The sequence below is a fragment of the Coptis chinensis genome, chromosome 8 (assembly GCF_015680905.1).
Source record: "Coptis chinensis isolate HL-2020 chromosome 8, ASM1568090v1, whole genome shotgun sequence".
NCBI classification, from domain to species: domain Eukaryota; kingdom Viridiplantae; phylum Streptophyta; class Magnoliopsida; order Ranunculales; family Ranunculaceae; genus Coptis; species Coptis chinensis.
Window position 1 is genome coordinate 27,276,380 of NC_141463.1, and position 19,225 is coordinate 27,295,604.

A 19,225-nucleotide genomic window follows, 5' to 3' on the forward strand; every position below is an offset into this window, starting at 1 on the left:
AGTCATGTAGAGAGTACCATCTTTCTTACCATTTGCAACAACCATTGAACCCTTCAAGACCTTCCAAGTATCACCGGTGAAGACTGTAACAAATCCTTCACTTGACAATTGCCCCACAAAAATAAAATGCTTCCTCAAATTCGGAATGTGTCTGACGTCCCTCAATAACCATGACGAGCTATTCATCTTGACATGCACGTCACCCTTGCCGACAATGTCACAAGGTTGGTCATCACCGAGAAAGACCGCTCCAAGGTCACCTTCGGTGTAGTTCTCAAGGAACTCTCAATGTGAGGTAGCATGGAAAGATGCGCCGGAATTAAGTACCCAAGATTCCTTCTTGTGCTCCATCGAACATATCAAAGCATCATCTACAATCTCAACAACATTAGTTTCTTGATTCTTTTTCTTGTTCTTATTAATGTTGTTGTTGTCTTTTGGTGCCGGGCAATTGTTACTATAGTGGCCACGCTTACCACAATTGTAACATACAACTTCACTTATGTCTCGAGGATTGTGTTCAATGCTTTGCAATCGAGGGGCTTGAGATTTCGATCTCCCCCTCCACTTTTTCTTACTACGACTCCTGTTTGAATTTCTTCCCCTACTTTCAATGCTTAATGCCGACCCTGAAGTTGACCCCGAAGATGAAGGACAATCCTGTCTCCGGATTTCCTCGGTTAGTACCATACTAACAATGTGCTCAAACTTCAACTTGGTCATTCCCGCAGAGCCACTAATAGCCGCCATAGTCGCCTTCCAACTTAGGAGCCAATTGTCCAAATATCACTAAAGCTAGCACCTCATCACTAAATGTAATCTCAACCGACTCCAATTGGTCCTTAGTTTGGTTAAATTCATTTAGGTGATCCTTGAAGGAGGTCCCCTTTGACATTCTCATACTAAATAGCTTAGTGATCAAATAGACTTTGTTTGCGGCCGAGGTTGTTCATACATCGTAGTAAGTGCCTCCATGAGAGACTTCGCCGTCTTCTCGGTTTTAATATTGAAGGCTACCGACTTCGAGAGACTCAATCAGATTGTGGCCAATGCCTTTCTATCTTGCAAATCCCATTTATCTTGCGGAATCTCATCGGGCTTCTCACTTATCAATGTTTCCATCAAATCCTTTTGATAGAGTACGTCCTCAATTTGCATCTTCCAATAGCCGAAGTTTGTTCCATCAAACTTCTCTATCTTATAGCTTTCTTTGTCGGTCGTCATGACTTCCACTGAACCAAAACAACGGTGGATAACTTCTCAGAGGAATTTCTTCAAACACCTAGCCTCTCTGCTAAAGGTGGAGTCTTTCCTCACACACCTTGTTCCAATAATTCAAACCGTGCTCTGATACCACTTGTTGAGAGATTTCACTAAAAAGTCATACCTCAATCTAGCTACTTTCTATCCCAAATGATTTTAACTTGGAGCTCACACCAAGGAAATCACCCACCCAAGACTTTGGTAGTTATCACAACAAACTCAAACAAGCAAAGCCCAAGTAATGTGGGAGCTCTATTGAGCTCAATAGAGCTCCCACAATACCCAAGAAATGAATCTCTCAAAGTTGTCTCAAAACCCTAATCTATTTCCTTTATATAGGTGTACATAGAAAAAGGTGAGAAATTGGGCTTTAGGCTGAAATTTCGTTAAACTGTCGAAATTCCGGAAAGTTTCAGAACTTTAACTTCAAACGACACCATCAGGTCGTTGGGAGGTAAAACCAGCAACATTACTTCCAAACGGTGCACGTAGACCGCTCAGTGCTTTTCCCAAACAACTTCGCCAAGTCGTTTGGCTCTCTTCCCACATGATGCCCACATGTCGTTCAAGCTATTTCCAAGAGCATCATTCTCAAATGACCTCGGCAAGTCGTAGAGGCTTCGTAACATCGACGCTTCGACGTCGTCCAAGCTTGCTGGTGAGACACCGGAGCTTTGCTCGACGGTTCCACAACCCAACAACATATATGCTGGGAATAACGAAGTAATTAACTAATACTCCTTTTCTTAGATAAAGATGGAATCAGGAACTTATGACAGTTCATATTGTATGGGGCATTTTGCTCGGTGTACAAACATTCTTTGTATAAAGTGTTTCGTACAAAAACCTTAGCTTTGGAAATTTTAATGCAGTGTACTTCTTACTCGACTAGCAGCCTACAAGGCATTATTGCATAGGCAATTTAAGTTTTAATATAAAGTAGTTTGTTAAACATTAGGATACATAGAAGAAATCGTATTAGAACTACAAACCGTACTAGGACTACGAGTACCAAATGAAACTAGACTCTCCTGAAAGTTTATAAATACGATTGATTGATATTCATTGCCTTGTTTCTGCTACAATTTGAGAGGAAGAAGCTATAAGAACAAAACTTGTGAGAAAAACAAGAAGAAGCTAGTCTAAGGTTCATATATTAAAGGGTATTATGAAGAGAAGTAAAGAAGTTGTTTCTATGGCAAGAAAAGAGTTCCCCGTAGGAGCTAGCTTTTACGAACTACGTGAAGAGATTGGGAGGGGAGGTGCTGCAGTCGTATATGTTGGAATTCTGATTAGTTATTTCAAAATACTTGTGTGTGTGCAAAGTGGAGGAGAAGAACATTGAGTGTTCTCTCCACTTTTGTGTTTGAAGATAGTCCCACATTGGTTACCCACCACTAACTTAGTATGTATATAAGGATTTCCTCTACATAAGGGCTTGCCCTTAGGGTACAAAGGTTTTTCTGTTAGGAGGGAGGACTCACACAAAGACACACGTGCGCCCGCACCAAGTCGGGTCAGGCTTTGGATTACATTAGGTAGTGGCCTGGCCAATTGCAAGTTTTGGATTTCTAGTTGTTTTGGAGACCGACATCAACAACACTCAATACAGAAATAGATTTCGTACTTCATAACCCTAGTTACTACTTCTTCTTCTCTTCTTACTATTAGCCGCCAGAGAGAGTTGTATCGCCGTTCTAGAGAGTAGTCTGTTCTAGTACAACTAAGTCTACTGTAACCATTGTATCATGTGAGGAGAAGACGCCACTGCTGTCTTTCTGCACCACTAGAAGAGGAGAAATATTTCCTTAAGGACTGTGTAATCCATGCCTTGGTTCTCTTGTTATTGTTGTCCTCGACTCTATACTGTTTTCTTAATCCAGTTCTAACAATCTTAAGAAAAAATCTCGATATGTCTACACCACAGATGTGGCGGGTGGCACCAGAATCTAGTACTCAATTCTTTTTCCCAGTGGCCATGAAAACTTGGGGCACTACAACAACGATTATATCATCTCCCTCAACTAAATTAGCGTTGGGAGGATCATATGTGTCCTTCTTGTGCCTGCACTGAAAAGCTCTATGTCTCAGTTTACCACAAACATAAAAAAAATTCTATTTCCAGTACCACTCCTTTTAAAAGAAGTGTCTTTGACCTTGAAATTCTTATTCTTATTGTACTTTTGTTTTTTTGAGTTTTTGTTGTACTTGTTGAGATTACCTTCAACTATATTGGCTTTGAAATTGAATTCCTTAGACAATACATTATCCCGAGTCTTGTTCTTTTCCTCTATATGAATGTGAATGATCACATCCTCAAAAGTCATATGTTTGCGTTGATGCTTCATACTATTCTTATAGTGCTTCCAAGACTCAGAGAGTTTTTCAATTAAACATCTAGCAATAAAGGCCGGTATCGGGTAAATCAATACCCTTAGTTTTCAAATCATTAACTAGCACATGAAAATCATGGATTTGAGAAGTTATGTCTCTATCCTCTCTCATCTGGAACTTAAGAAAATTCCCTACAACATATTTTTGAGTACCAGCATTTTCAATTATGTATTTCTTGTTCAAACTATCCCATATATCATGTGCATTTTTAGATGAACAATAAATATAAAAAATCTCATTAGACAGGGTACTCAAAATTGCATGACGACATACCTTATTGCTTTTGAGCCAAGCAACATGATTTCTTTCGAAATCAATAGAACCCTCTGTGGGTGTTGTATCAGTGAGATACTTCGCATATTTGAGAACATCTAGGCCTGAGTACACCCTCTCCTTCCAACGCTTGAAGTGAGAACCGCTGAAAGATTCAATTTTGGACACATCAGGTAGGTTGCGAGCAAACAGTATAGGTGCAACATCCATCATATTAGAAGTAACCTCCATGACTCCAGAATTTGTTTCCTTTGTTCGGTGTGTCTGGTGGTGTAGACATATCGTAATTCTTTTCTTAAGATTGTTAGTACCGGATTAAGAAAACAACAAAGAGTCGAGGACATCAGTAACAGTAGACAACCAAGGAGTGGAATACACTGTCCTTAAGGAAAGATTTCGACCCTTCCAATGGTGCAGAAAGGCAACAGTGGCGTCCTCTCCTCACATGATACAATAGTTACAGAAGGCTGGTTTTGCACTAATCAGATTTCCCTCTAGAACGATGATATAACACTCTGACGGCTCATAGAAAGAAGAGAACAGAAGAGGAGAGACAATAGTGTGCGAGATCTATTTCTGTAAGTGATCCTGATCTAGTGGACGCACAAACCACTTATATAGAGGTGAGATCGGTCACAATCGGTTTCCAAAACAGAATATGAAACCTACTTGGAATAGAAATCTGAAACTTGCTGTCGGAAGCAAAAACAAGTTTAGGCAATTAGCCAAGCCGCTAACCAATCACACACACAGTAAGCCCAAGCCCAAACCCGACACGGTTAGGTGTGAGGCGTATGTGGCTTTTTGTGAGTCCTCTCTCATAGGGGTGATAAAAGGGCCGGGCCGGGCTAGCCCGGCCCTCAAACCATAAAAGCCCTCATGATTGAGGGCCGGGTCAGCCCGCCCCTATTTGATATTGAGTAGGGTCAAGCATGAAAACTCAAGCCCTTAACCCGCCCCTCGGCCCTCATTTTTGAGGGCCAAATGAGGGCCGGGTCGGGCCCGGTCTAATTATACTTCACTAGTTTACTATTTTTTTTGTAATTTTTTTTTTTTTTATTTTTTTTTTTTTTTTGTAATTGATTTAATGATATGTATATAAGTATACAAAACTAATTCTTATATCTTTAGAAAAAAATAGATAGAGATGGTGGAAGAGATGATATTCTTAAAATATCTACATTTTTAATATTTAACTATGTTGTTAGGTTGGATTTGCTTTATGTATGACTTATATACATATCATTAAATCAATTACAAAAGTGCATATATTATATTATGTTATAATTTATCCCCTATTGAAAACTAATTTAATAATTTTTTTTATACAATTTAGATAATTATAGTATAATACATAAATATAATGTAAAATAACAAGAAAATATGGTTTTCTTTTAGGGTTTACACAAATATATAGTATAATACATAAATTATCACCTCTATTTTGGGTTTACACAAAATAATCATAATTCACTTTTCTTTTTATATTTGAACTCTTTTACTCAAATTACAAAATACCTCATATGATATGTGGTAAACTACTATTATTAAACATTATTTGTAGTGAAAATATTTAGTTCAAATAGGGATAATTGTGGTGCCTTACATATATAATGTAAAAAAATAAAATATATCTTATCGAAAAAAAAAATACTGAGGGCCAAGTGAGGGCTTGGAAGGGCCAAATGCGGGTCGGGCCTATGCTCCAGAACCTAGACCCTAGCCCGCCCCTAACAAGCATGAGGGCCGGGCCAGCCTGAGGGCCAAATTATCACCCCTACTCTCTCACAACGCAAAAACCTTTGTACCCTATGCCCTTATGGTAGAGAAAACCCAGATAAACATACACGGTTAGTGGTGGGCTGGTGGCTTACCAATGTGGGACTATCTTAAAGGCACAAAAGTAGAAAGAACATTCTATGTTCTTCTCCTCCACTTTGCACACACTCACAAGTAGTTTGAAATGTAAAGAGATTCCAACAAGTAGCTGCTCTGTTTTGATTCGAATATTTATCTTCTTTGACAATTCAATTTGACAAAGCTCCCAAATAGGTAAGTTTAATCCCAATTTTAACAACATACTTCTGCTAAATTTATGTCTACCAAACTAGCTAGATTAGGAATGAGAACAGTGTATCCACAAACATTGGTGAATAACTTTGGTGCATAACTGCCTATTGTGCTCGATAAAGAAGACAGCAACAAACTCATCTGGATATCTAATCCTTGAGGCACTGCCTTTGATGAAATCTACATACCACTATGGCACCATGCCATCTCTGCCTTAACCATCATGCATGTGACATAGTAATGGTCTTTCAACTGCGCTGCATTCTTTTCTTCACCTTAGGAAAGTTAGTTCTTGAGAACTCTTTTTGTCAAAGACAGAAAGGCAACTAGTAGGCAAGTCCAAGGAAGTTAAGCACATCTCAAGCTAACTTTCTTTTATCGGATATATCATAATATCTCGACAGAAAAATATCGCATCTCACCGATATATCTCGCAAGTCCATATATCGGATATTTCGGATATTTAAGAAATTTCAATATTAACAATTGGTCAAAAAGTCTCATATATATCGATTATATCGGGCGATATAAACTTTCATAGAAATTCCGTATATCTCAAAAAAAGTTCAATATTCAGATATATCAAAAAATCACCTATATCGGGCATATCTCGGGCCTGGATAAAGCCCAATGGGCCTGGATAGCCCAATTAGGAAAAGCCCTATAAGTACCCCAAAAATAGCCCAACATCATCTCTTCTTCTCTAAACTTTCAATGGAGGTTCTCAACACTGCTCTCTCTCCAACTTTTTCCCACTCCAAAAACTCCCACACTACTCTAAACACCAAACTATTCATTTCTGCAAATGGGTGTTTTTCACCAAGCTCATTTTCGAATCAGAAGTTATGTATTACTGGAGTGAAGAAGAACAGAAGGGGGTCAGTGATTACTGAAGCAAAGAAGAAAAAGAAAGCTGACTCTCATAGTGCTATACCAAAGCCTGATGAAGCTACTGGTCCTTTTCCTGAAGCTGTTTTGCTTAAAGAGGTGATCTTTTTTTTTAACTCTTATCTTATTGTTTAAAGTTATAGTAGTTACAAGTTTTTTACAAAGAAGTCATCTTTGAGACATGGACTTTATATTGTTGTGTTTATCACTTTACCTGGTTGAATTGTTGTATGGTATTGGAAAAATTACTATTGGAAATGCAAAAGAAGTGAATTATCTGTTTGTTTCAGTTCATTTCGGTATGTTTGTCTTAGTTACCAATGCTAGCTGTATATGATAGTCTACACTCTACAGTTAAAACAATATGAAAATGAGGAACGATAAAACTACAAGCTAAAAAACTTAGTGACAAGTAGACAATAACCTCGCCTATTATAGTATAACAAAATTCTCTTGAACCAAAACGATAGTAGTAGTTTTATGTCTAAAATAGTATAGACGCTTCTTGCCTGCCTACAATGAGGCAAAAGGAAATGATGTTTTATACTTTCATAGCTTGTTGGCTTATAAAGGGTCCCATAAAAGTGAGCAGGTGGAATCAAGGGTTCTTACATGACCAAGATTACTAATCAAAGGTCGAAGATAGAAGATTAAAAGAAGACATATACGGGCATGTTTATAGAGAAGAATAACATTTGAAGATTTTTTTTCTGTAAGACTATGCTTCTATCTGTTTATTCTATTAGAAAAATACAAAAATGAATTTGAGATACAAGTGGCTGAACTTTGATGGTGGAAGATCTGTTCTTCTCTCCTGCAAGAGAAGAATAAAAATACCACTGGAGGACGGGAATCAACCTACTCTCTAATGGAGTGACCTTACGTAATGGTTTGGCTTTCTTATGTGGATTCAGTTAGCTTGGAAGAATTAATATGTGGCAATTTTCTTTTGCTAAGTTCTCATTACTATTATGGTTCTTTTTGTTGCTTTTTTGTTTGTTTTGAGTATTGATTTGTGCTGGAAAATGGTATCATCAATATTATATTTGTTTCTGAGATGGATTTTCACTTTTAAATTTCAGAAGAAACTTCAGGAAGATGGCAGAGTACTCCCAGATTTTGCAGATGCTGAAGAAGGTCAGCAGTGATTTTTTTTTTGTGTGTGTGTGTGTGGAAAGAATTGGTCTCATATCAAAAAGCCTACTTTCTGATATCATGGGTTCCTTAGCGTATGTTTTGATTGTTTGCTTTGCAGAAAAACTTTTTGAGTTCCTGAATCTCCAGATGGAAAGCGACTTGAATCTTAAAGAAAGTAAGGATGCTCAATTGTCACTCTCTTCCCTTTCTTTCAAACATATTTTGAAATTGTAAGTATAGTCCCTTTGTACTTCCAGTGAGGTTTGGTCATCATATATTTGTTTATTTCAAATATACATAGGATGGTAAGTATTTCCCCGTTATTTCAAATACACACACGCGCAATATTTCACATCTATATCATTTTTTTCACTTGTATCGAGCACAATTGGGTTTTGTTTTTATTATGATGTGAATAAAGACCGCCCCCTTGAAGTTTGTGTCTTAGAAAAAGGAAATATGTTTAAGTAAGCTGGACTATATCAAGCAATACTCTAGATTGTCTAGGTAGAATTTTTTGGATTTATCATCACTGATTATATTTTATTTATCTTAGCTACTGTACGTTGTAAGTCTAGTTCAATCCATTATTGGATATTTTTACCCATGTAAATCAATTGAGCAACAATATAATTCCCCCTATTCTAAAATGAGCTCGAAAAAATAGATGCATAAAGAAGTAAAGAACACAGATACTAAGTTAATCGGTTCAATCATGAATGGACTAGGCTCACATAAAATCCTACTAAGCAAAAGACCTTAAGATAAATACTGCCCTAATACTATAAAACATATGCCTCAGCTTTTAGGCTTGCATGCCTTATTGGAAGCGACAATGTGACACCTCAAAAATTTCTAGTCATTAGCCGACCAGTTTAACTTCTAGATATATCAAAAGTCTCAACATATAACATTGAAATGAAATACAAACAGCTGGGATCAAAGTCTGGAACATTCCTAGTCAAAACTAAACCAATTAAACCAACGTCCTAGCAAAATTGGCTGGAGGTTGGTGAGAACTCCACAATTAAGCGTGCTCGGGCAGGAGTAGTTTTGGGATGGTTGACTTCCTGGGAAGTCCTGACGGGAGAAAAACCCCACACCCCGCAGTGTCTTAAGTGGGGACAGTATCGCGTGACAAGATGGGGCAGATTGTTACAAATGTAGTAAAATATTTCTCTGAGGATTTCATAAGAAGTTACTCATAATACTCTCATAAATTATTTTGATCAAAGGATTTACCATGGTCATAGATTTGGGTGGAATGGCATGATATTCCTTCATGAGATTCTGTGTTCAGATGGGGATCTTTGGTGGACTGTGCTTAGCGAGCTTTTGTTTATTATGTTTAGTTTTCTGTCAGTTTTGTTGTAATGTTATGTAGGATATCTAATTCTACTACTTTGTATTGTTTGTTTATATATATATATATAGTCTTTCTTTAAAAAGTAGCTACTTAAGTTTACTTAAAATAAGTACGTAAATAAAACTTCACCTAGAAAATGAGTTCAAACCTAATTTTTTGTGGTTATGAAATACTCACCATAAAGATTATCTCCACAAAATTTCAACTCATTTGGAAACCTCTAACATAAATAAAAATTGTTGTTATCTATAAAAAGAAATCTAACAGTCCAGAAATGTGGAGTTTTTGCAATCAATTTTTGGCATTGTAAGAAGTTTGCAAATGACTTGAAATTTTATGAAGATGATTTTAATATTGAGTATATCATATCCACTAAAAATTAGAATTGAATTTATTTTCTATGTGAAGTTTTACTTACGTACTTATTTTAAGTTAACTTAAGTAGCTATTTTTTAGAGAATGACTATATATATGTATATATATATATATATACATTTACTGATAAAGAAAGAAATAGTACTTTCCACACCACCTATGTGTAGACATGGTAGGAAGAGACAGAGAATGTACTAGTTCTTTTGATCAATATTATTTGGAATGAACCATTCCATCTATCCGGTAAACCTTCTTTGGTGGGTGTTCACAACCGGGTCCTTATTCTTGAAGTTTACACCATTCGGGAGGACTAGATGATTGAAAGTACAACGCAAGAAACTTTAGATAAGTGGTATTCAATTTGATCCTAGCTCACCTGTTGGGGAACATAGAAATCCTGATGCGTGGGCATGGAATTAATAGTATTTAGTTTAGTTAGTTTCTATTTTTATTTGTTATGTTAGTAGTTGTTTCCTGTTAGGACTCTAAATAGAATTATGAACAAGGTTTATTATATAAAGGCATCTAGAACTTCATTGTTAGGTTGGTTGTTTTTGGATTATTTAATTGACAGATTAAATTAGAGGAAATTCGTTTTCCCTTTGAAACCCTAGTTTTTGGGTGTTATCAATTTTATTCATTGGTGTTATTGATTCAAAGTTGCTTCATTTGATGCATGGGCATGCATGGAATTAATAGTATTTGGTTTAGTTAGTTTCTATTTTTATTTGTTATGTTAGTAGTAGTTTCCTGTTAGGACTCTAAATAGAATTAGGAACAAGGTTTATTATATAAAGGCATCTAGGCCTTCATTGTTAGGTTGGTTGTTTTTGGATTATTTAATTGAGAGATTAAATTAGAGGAAATTCGTTTTTCTTTTGAAACCCTAGTTTTTGGGTGTTATCAATTTTATTCATTGGTGTTATTGATTCGAAGTTGCTTCTGCCTTCATATACATCAAAACCCCTATGTATTCGTAAGTCATGTCAAATGTTTGGTTGACAAGTATGACATATTTGTCTTTGATTGCATTCTCAACTTGTGTTATATTCTTGGACAGGCCCATTGACATTATAGTGAAAAGTTTCTTATAATATTTCTTCTTTTTGCAGTGCGTCATTATGAAGTGGTTTATTTAATCCATGAAGAGCATAAAGATGAGGTCGGAAGTGTAAATTCCAAAGTTGAAGGTGCGCTCTTCCCCTCCTAATTCTCCTTTTTTCCTTCCTTCTGTTTACTCATTCTTTTGTGAAGTACATGATTAAGTATAAGGTTACTCACCACGTCTTTCATTATAAATCTCTATTAGGCTTGACAAAAGATTATTAGCCATTTATGACTTGCAAAATTGGCTTCCATGTTTTTTGTTACCATTTTAACTCTTCAGAGATTTGGATTCAAAATCATTTTTCTGGGATTTCATGCCCTGATTACTCTCAACTACTTCAGTTGGCATTTCTATACTTCCAGTACAGTAATTAGCAAGAAGAAATCATCCTTTTATTCTCCCTAAATACACGCACATGGTTTAGCTCTGATCCTGTGCCTATGCCTGGGAAATTTGATGAGAACCACATCGATCACGAGTTCTTTAAATTACTACCCAGAAATAGCTAATTCCTTTAGTATATAGAGCTGGTGAGTTACGCATGCCACTTCTACCTTCTAAAAATTGCCATTTAACATTTGAAACCATTTTCTGCAGAATTTATCAAGGAAAAGAAGGGCAGGATATGGAGATTTAGTAATTGGGGTCTCCGAAGATTGGCATACAAGATAAGGAAGGCAAAAAATGCACACTACATTTTGATGAACTTCGAATTGGAAGCGAGTTTGATCAACGATTTCAAGAGTCTGTTGGACAAGGATGAAAGAGTTATACGGCATCTTGTGATTAAGAGAGACAAAGCGATCACTGAGTATTGCCCTCCTCCTCCGGAATTTCACACTTTACGTCCAACTATGGATGATGATTCGGATTATGATGATGAAGACGATATGGGCGAAGAAGAGGACGAAGATGATGATGTTGAAGAGGACATAATTGTTGTTGATGACAACAGTGAAGAAGAAAAGGTTATAAATGAAGGATCAACTCATGTTAGCACCAGAAAGAGAGCTTATGCATGAAAATAGCTCGCAGTCATTTACTTTGTCCGTTTTTGTGGAAGTATGGAGCAGGATATGTCAACTGAGACTTGTGGTCTTTTTTGGTGGTAACCATGTAGTCTTTTGGTCAGGTTAAACTTAAGAAAGGGAAGTTGATGGTTATAGAAGGGTCGTGTTAGATAATGTAGGAACTCATTGTTTGTGATGTCTGACCAGAAGTAGAAGATTGACTCAACATTTGCAATGGTAGAATCGGATGAAAGAGTATGAAAGTTCAGTCTTAAAGTCAGCCGGAGTCCAGTGAAAGCAGTTGTTTACGCGTCCTGGTGTTGAGTTTTTTCTCCATGTTTTCTTATTCACAAAGTATAACAGTGCCTCAGACTTGAACTTTCGTTGTGCCGTCACATTGGTTCAATGTTGTAAAGGGTTCTATGAAGTTCCTTGTACGCTTATATAATGTCGCATAGAATTTTGGATTATTCAATCATGTTAGTAAATATTGAAATAGAACATGCGGGAGTCTGCTAAGCTGAGTTAAGCAAGTATGATCAGCTTTCCTCATATTACTGGCATACTCCAGTTCTCACAAAATGTAGTTCTTGATTGGCATGTGCTATAGAGCAACAAAAGCAGCTTCTTTCAGCGTAAGTAATCAAAACTTCGGAATACAAAGAGGGAATAGAGGACAGTTAGAGACTACCTATTTTTGGGTTTCTTGTGAACGACCACAAGAAAAGAAAATAGTAGTGCAGGTCTACACTCAGTCCGCAATTTCACCTTGAAAGATTTATGTACTGGAGCCTGGAGGACTGGTGCTCATACCATGAAACGATCAAACTCACCCTCTTTTTATGTCTAACTACTGTTGAGGAATTAAGGGTGCATTTTGCCTTACATACTGAAGCTGCTTTTCTTTGAGAATCCATAATTTGAGGTTTGAAAAAATATTAACAGAAGCTGCCGTTATTCATTTTACTTGATAAGATGAAAATTTGCACATCTAGACTAGAAATGCAAATTTGAGTATTATCCTATAAACTCTTTTTAGTAATTGAACAAAACCAAAGATCACAAGTAGTAGAGGAATGTGTGAAAGGAGATTTATATAAGCTGCGAAACTATCACCGATTTTAGGAGACTATGATCACAAAACAGCCAGAATACTCCTTTTTCTTTCTTGGCGGTCTAGTGAATACTGCTGTGTTTTCCGATTTATTTTGATTCCCAATTTGGCTAAGCTGAAACTGAATATTCTAATTCACGACAACACAAACTTATTGCAGCATTAAGGCAATGACGACTAACAAATGAACCTGAGACGACTTGTGTGTGTGTGTGGTAGTTGAGAGATAATGGCAGGCCTCAATCAGTATTTAATGTATTATCTTAATGTCACAAGTACCTTTCATGTCCTCCCGAACTATATTACATATATAGGTTCTGATCAAGTGGAGGAATGGAATACATATAACACTCACTTGTGACTTACAAAATGTAATAAGATAATCAGCAGCCTGGTTTCCTTTCCTGCAGGTATGTCCAAAAACAATGCTTTGAAACGTCCCTATATGGTGGCCTGATAGCTGCAACAGTGTTCAGACAATACGTCCCTGCCATAACCGTTTAGTCTGTTGATCTTGTTGAATCAGCACCAAAGGCAGAGAAAGCGACAGCTAGCTCGACCAGATATTCACTGCTCTGAGTGAGTCAGTCAACACCCTATCCTCACATGTCCCACTTAAGCTGCACCTCTAAGTCTAACCTTAATGGCATTCAGCTCTTGAAATACGACCAACTTTAACCTTGAGCTCATAGAAAATGCCATAAGGACCTCCACTTGTGTGTTCCTGACCAGTCCTCCAATACATGTGAGTTCCCCTCTACAGATTCATCTATATTAAAAGAAATCCCATTACCCTGTGATCTTTTGCATAGGCACCATACATGATGCATCAGTCTTGGTCTTTTACTTTCAATGTATATGCAGCCTAGCTGCAAGTATCCTCAATTCTGGGGAGTCATGTACTCCAGGTAAAGCAGTTTGAAAGTAGACTTTCATTGTTGAAGTAGTTTCCTGCACAGCTCCTGAGGGGACTGAGACCAGTTCTTCATCTTTCATCTATTCCTCTCCCCCAAAATCTCATGCACCACAGCACATACAAATGTCTTCCAAATTTCAGTTACCACCTCCATTTCTAAAAATTTGGTACCATTTAGCATTAGAATCTCTAACACCGCCATCCATACTAGTAGCACTTTTCATTGTGGTCCACACCTCCTTTGAGTAAGCACATTCAAAAGGGCCGCAGTATTGGCACCCCATAAAATGGGACTAGCATCCCTTTTGGATGTTATATGTCATATATCATCCCATATATAGAGAGAAAAATGGATGTTATATGACATGTATCATCCAGAAGGGGTGCTAGTCCTATTTTGTGGGGTGTCAATACTGCCGCCCCATTCAAAATACAAGTGTTTAGAACTGCAATGTATGTGGTCAAAAGTACGTAATAGAGCATGTCTAATCAGGTGAAAACGCAGGTGGTATGCCAGAACATATAGCAAAATCTTGTTGTTCAATATAGATGAAAACTAAGGTGTCGTCACGGGGTTTGGTTGCTTTAAAAGGCAGTGACATTACAAAATTCCTTATCAAAGAAAACACGAATGACATCCTGACAGGAGTTTGAATGGACTGGCATACATGGCATGACTACAGAATTTTGATTTTATTATTCGTTCATCATGACATGACTTCAATTGGATTTCTAATAATCACACTCTCATCAAAATCTCTTCGAACTTTCACGTCAAGTGGAACGTAAGAACAAAACAGTCCGCACCTTCAGCGTAGCTAAATGCAAATTTATATCAAAAGCTAAACGGGCAAGTAGAAAACAATAACATAATGATAGATTTGAGAATACCTGGGAATTACTTTCATTAACTTATTGTAGACTCCTCGGCAGAGAAGAAATAAAACCAAAGAGGCTAATTCACTCCGCCTGGTGGAATGACAACTTGACTAACTTCAATAGCAACTACTTAGTTCTGTTTAGCAGTAACAAAACCTGAGAAAATGAAAAATCAGGAAAAATTGACCCACCGTGACTTGAAAACTATCTCCAACTCTAACCTGCTGTAATATCCATTCTGGACATTTCGAGTTTCGACGGTTGGCTTTGGAATGGGGAGCCTGCAGCCTCGTATCTCCATCCCATGCATCAAATCAGGAGGAAACTCTGTGAAAAAGTGAAGGCAAACTCATCTAGCTTCTCTCCTTTCTGAACATTCCTAATCTTAAGGCATGTAAGATAATATCTGTCTTGTCAGTAGCTTTGTAAACCAATATGAAGCCGTCCCTTTGGTTTCCTTGACATTGCTTGGACTGCAAGGGTAGACAAATTCAGCTGTTACAGGATCATGGCAGTTACAAGCAATTAACCTTGACTGAAATATTGGAGCCATCCTATTTTTGTACAACATAAAATTCCTAGTTTATAGTTGCTTTAAATATTTTACATCAGAGCAAGTGAGCAACACATTTTGTGAGTTATACAATTAAGAGGTAATGGAGTCTAATGCACCATAAATTCAAAATATGTACCTGTCCATTTCTCCTTGAAGATATCATGTCCATGCAAGACACAATTTGGTCAAGCTCCAATGAGAAATTCTTGAAGGTGGAAAGCCAGTACAACACTCCCCATTTCCAGTACCAAGATGGTCTTAACAAACTGTGCATACTCTTCAACAGCTATCCGTTTTCTAGAATATCATCTAGCAACTGCGTTGGCCCCAAAGAACCCATCTTGCTGAATAACGACCGCACCAACACATTCCATGTGGCAACACAGGGAAAAGTGCCTTCTTTTAGCATTTTAAAAAGATAAGTCATGGCTTCTTTTAAAGTGAACCATTCACAAAGACCAGATATTAGACTAGTGTGTGTAATCAAGTCTGCGTGACACCTGTAACCAGTCATTAACCTGTTGGCATCAATGGCAGATTTAACCTTGCCCTGCTTACAGTAAGCGAGGATGATTGTGTTGAATGTTATTGTATCTGGCTGTATTCCCCTGACCACCATCTTTGCCAAGTATTGCAAAGCCTCATTAACCATATTAGCAAAGCATAGCCCACCGATTACAGTATTGTAGGTCACAAGATTGAACTCAACTCCCCCGTCCTCCATCTCCCTCACAAGTCCAGAGGCTTCCCCTAAGTTGTGTTCCTTGAATAAGCCATCAAGAAGCTCATTATAGGTACTAACAGTAGGCGCACACCCATATTTTTCCATTTCATCAAACACCTTCACTGCCCAATCTAATCTTCCAGCAGTACATAGACCTTTAATGAACACGTTAAATGTAACTGTATTTGGGGGGTTCTTATGCAGTGCCATGTTCTCAATAAGCCACTGAGCTTGATCAAACATCAAATTCCTGCAAAGGACATCTACCATGCAGGTAAGCACCACAACATTAGGATGGCAACCGCGTGTTATCATCTCATTCCATATTTCAGTTGCATTCTCCAGGTCTCCAGTCTTTGCAAATCCATCAATAACGGTGCTATAGGTTGTGACATTTGGTACACAACCATATTCCTTCATCTGATTGAAAACAGAAACTGCCATTCCAAGTTTACCACTAGAGCACAAACCATGCATCAACGAGTTATATGCAACAACATTCGGTTCATATCCTTCTCTCAACATACGCTTCCACACGTCGAGAGCTTCATATACACTTCCTTTCTGAAAACACCCCTTAATTAAAGACGTAAATGTATGCATATTAGGACTACATCCACTAACAAACATTCGACCCAAAACAGTAAGAGACAACTCAACATCTCCAAACTCAGCAAGAGCGTTCACAATCGTCGTGTACGTTACAACATTAGGACTAATACCTCTGCCCCTCATTTCACCTAACAAAAAAAACCCCTCCTCAATATCAAATTCCTTACAAAACCCATTAATCAAAGCATTATAAACAGGTACAATGGGATCAAACCTACTTGCGAGTTCCCTTGCTTCCTTAACCTTTCCGTCCTTACACATAGACGCGACTATAGTAGTATAACTCACATCATCAGGACAACATCCATTTTTGGACATTTCAACAAGCAACCTACGCGCACCATCTACGCGATTATTCTTACACAATGCTTTCAAAAGAATATTATACGTAAACAAATTCGGCACCAACCCTTCTTTCTTCATATTAACATAAACAGGATTAATCATATGAAACTTACTCTCATTCAACAATGTATCTAACAAACAATTATAAATCTTCACCGTCGGCTTACACCCAAAATCATTCAACCTATAAAACATCTTCAACGCTTGTTCCGCCGCCTTAACTTTCTTATAACAATTAATCACAGTAATAAAAATATCTTCAGTACAATTCACCCCATCTATATTCATCCTTTGTAAAAGATATTGAACACCATCTAGTTCATTTTCACACCCGAGTTTATATATCATGGTTTGGTAAGTCAAGTGAGTGTGTTTAAATGAGTTGGTGGTTGTTACTGACTTGAAAAACTCAAATGCTAGTGTTATGTCTTTCTCATGGTTCAATCTTTTTAACACATGAGATTCTTTGAGGTTTTGAAGATTAGGACATGGGTTTGAGTTGGATAGTAATGATAGGGGGGATTTTTTCGGAACTTTAAGTAATAAGGAACATCCTTGTTTCAAGTGCATGATGTTTGAATGAATTCAACTTCTCGATTGATTAACAACAAATAAAACATTTTTTTTTTCGTATTTCTGTTCTCTGATATTTCGATATCTTTGTCCAGAATCGAGATATGCTAGTAATTGATTGGGAAAAAATTGTTGTGAAAGTTTATTGATAAGTAGTTCCATTAATATTAAATTCGTTCAAAAAAAGACCACAATCTTCATGCCAAAACTTGCTTAACACAATTCAGAAAAAAAATCCATTCAACCAAAATCATCAATTCCAATGCTCTCAATTCTAATACTGTGTTTTGCATATTTCTTAGTACTGATCTCCACAATCAACATAGCGAATTAGGTTCATTTCTCAAAAGTAATATGGTTTTTTCATTGAGAAACGAAATACACACCAACACGGTTGACACATGAATTGTATTCAAAACTTCTCGTTCACTACTTTATTGGTTCTTACTTGGTTACAAACTTGCCACCCTCTATTTATAGGTTTAATTTACTCATATTGGTGCTCGATCAAGATTTATCCACTTGTCTCGATCTATAAAATTAGCTAAGATTAATTCCTTCTTAATACTGTACATACAATGCTTCTGGTTCTTGAAATCTCTTTCCAAATATCTGCTCTTAGATATTTTCATGAGTTTCCACTTTCTAGACAATTATCTAAGGATTCTAAGGCATCTTTAATATCAATATCGTATAACAATTTAATATCGTATAAGAATGACTGCTGTGAATTACAGAGTCACCTATTTTTATTTAGTGCGAAAAAATAAAATACAAATAAAAAATAAAAAAACTCCAAACTTAAGGATGATGCCCTGCTCGAGAGTACTAGATTTTGGACCCGGGCATACGCCCGGAATCTATTAGATATTTTGTGTGTTGAAAAGGCTTTACAAAATGTCTCACACAAATTTTTGAATCAGAATATATTTTTATTGAAAATAAACCGAAATACATTAATGACCAGTGATTATGGTGCATAAGTACTTGGAAACTAAGAGATCAAATTGAGATAGCCTCTTCACTTGTGGTTTAGGATATTAATCCGTAATTTTCAAATAAAATTATCTTAAACTCGATGTAGCTTGTATAATAATTTTATTAGATTTATGGTGATTTAGCGGTAAATCATCACCGTTCGGCTTACGTACTAATGTGTACAAATTACTAAAACAAATTGATTATTTCTATATCTTCAAAGAATACACTACTCCAACTTGAAAAGATTTATCACATGAACGTGTCCTATGAACGGGTGTCATTGTATTAAATTATTCTAAAAAATATTAGCAACTATGCATAGCTATGAGATATGAAAATTATATTAATTACTCATTTAAATTTCTTGCACCACTCTCTATAAAAAGGAAGCACCAAACCTTGATAAAACTCATCGACTTCTTTTTATTGTTAGGTTTAATAATAGAAATTTGATTGAAGTTTTGTAAGAATGTCCAATGTGGCGAAGATAATATTGAAGCTACTTGAATAGCAAGACATTCCCAATCACAATAAAAAATTTATAATAAACACTATTTAAAATGCAAAAGTATATTTGTCGACACATTTATTTCCTCTACATATAATACAAATATGTTTTAGGGTTATTAGTTCAATGCAGC

The 19,225-nt window shown here is 36.7% G+C and overlaps 2 protein-coding genes across 3 annotated transcripts; one reads left to right on the top strand and one right to left on the bottom strand.

Annotated features, from left to right (window-relative positions):
* Window positions 1-6,687: 6,687 nt before the first annotated feature.
* LOC147480854 (Translation elongation factor EF1B/ribosomal protein S6 family protein) lies at window positions 6,688-12,354 on the top strand. Its single transcript, XM_086576172.1, has 5 exons — window positions 6,688-6,987; window positions 7,971-8,025; window positions 8,144-8,200; window positions 10,879-10,956; window positions 11,472-12,354. The coding sequence occupies exons 1-5, from the start codon at window positions 6,715-6,717 to the stop codon at window positions 11,894-11,896; spliced, it is 888 nt and encodes a 295-aa protein (XP_086432298.1). The 5' UTR covers window positions 6,688-6,714; the 3' UTR covers window positions 11,897-12,354.
* Window positions 12,355-13,233: 879 nt separating this feature from the next.
* LOC147480855 (Pentatricopeptide repeat (PPR) superfamily protein) lies at window positions 13,234-17,709 on the bottom strand. Of its 2 annotated transcripts, XM_086576171.1 has the most exons (4): window positions 15,486-17,709; window positions 15,015-15,266; window positions 14,806-14,949; window positions 13,234-14,153 (listed from the first exon to the last, which is right to left on the bottom strand). In XM_086576171.1, the coding sequence occupies exon 1, from the start codon at window positions 17,598-17,600 to the stop codon at window positions 15,636-15,638; it is 1,965 nt and encodes a 654-aa protein (XP_086432297.1). In that variant the 5' UTR covers window positions 17,601-17,709; the 3' UTR covers window positions 13,234-14,153; window positions 14,806-14,949; window positions 15,015-15,266; window positions 15,486-15,635. The 2 variants fall into 2 exon arrangements, with proteins under 2 accessions (XP_086432297.1, XP_086432296.1); XM_086576170.1 differs by having other exon boundaries at window positions 13,234-15,266.
* Between the last annotated feature and the right edge of the window lie 1,516 nt (window positions 17,710-19,225).

Bases quoted from the DNA above. Each gene is read 5' to 3' on its own strand.
- LOC147480855 (XM_086576171.1), bottom strand. From the start codon at position 17,600: ATGCACTTGAAACAAGGATGTTCCTTATTACTTAAAGTTCCGAAAAAA.
- LOC147480854 (XM_086576172.1), top strand. From the start codon at position 6,715: ATGGAGGTTCTCAACACTGCTCTCTCTCCAACTTTTTCCCACTCCAAA. The intron at 6,988-7,970 runs GTGATCTTTTTT...TTTAAATTTCAG, and splicing joins AAGCTGTTTTGCTTAAAGAG to AAGAAACTTCAGGAAGATGG. The intron at 10,957-11,471 runs GTGCGCTCTTCC...CATTTTCTGCAG, and splicing joins TGTAAATTCCAAAGTTGAAG to AATTTATCAAGGAAAAGAAG.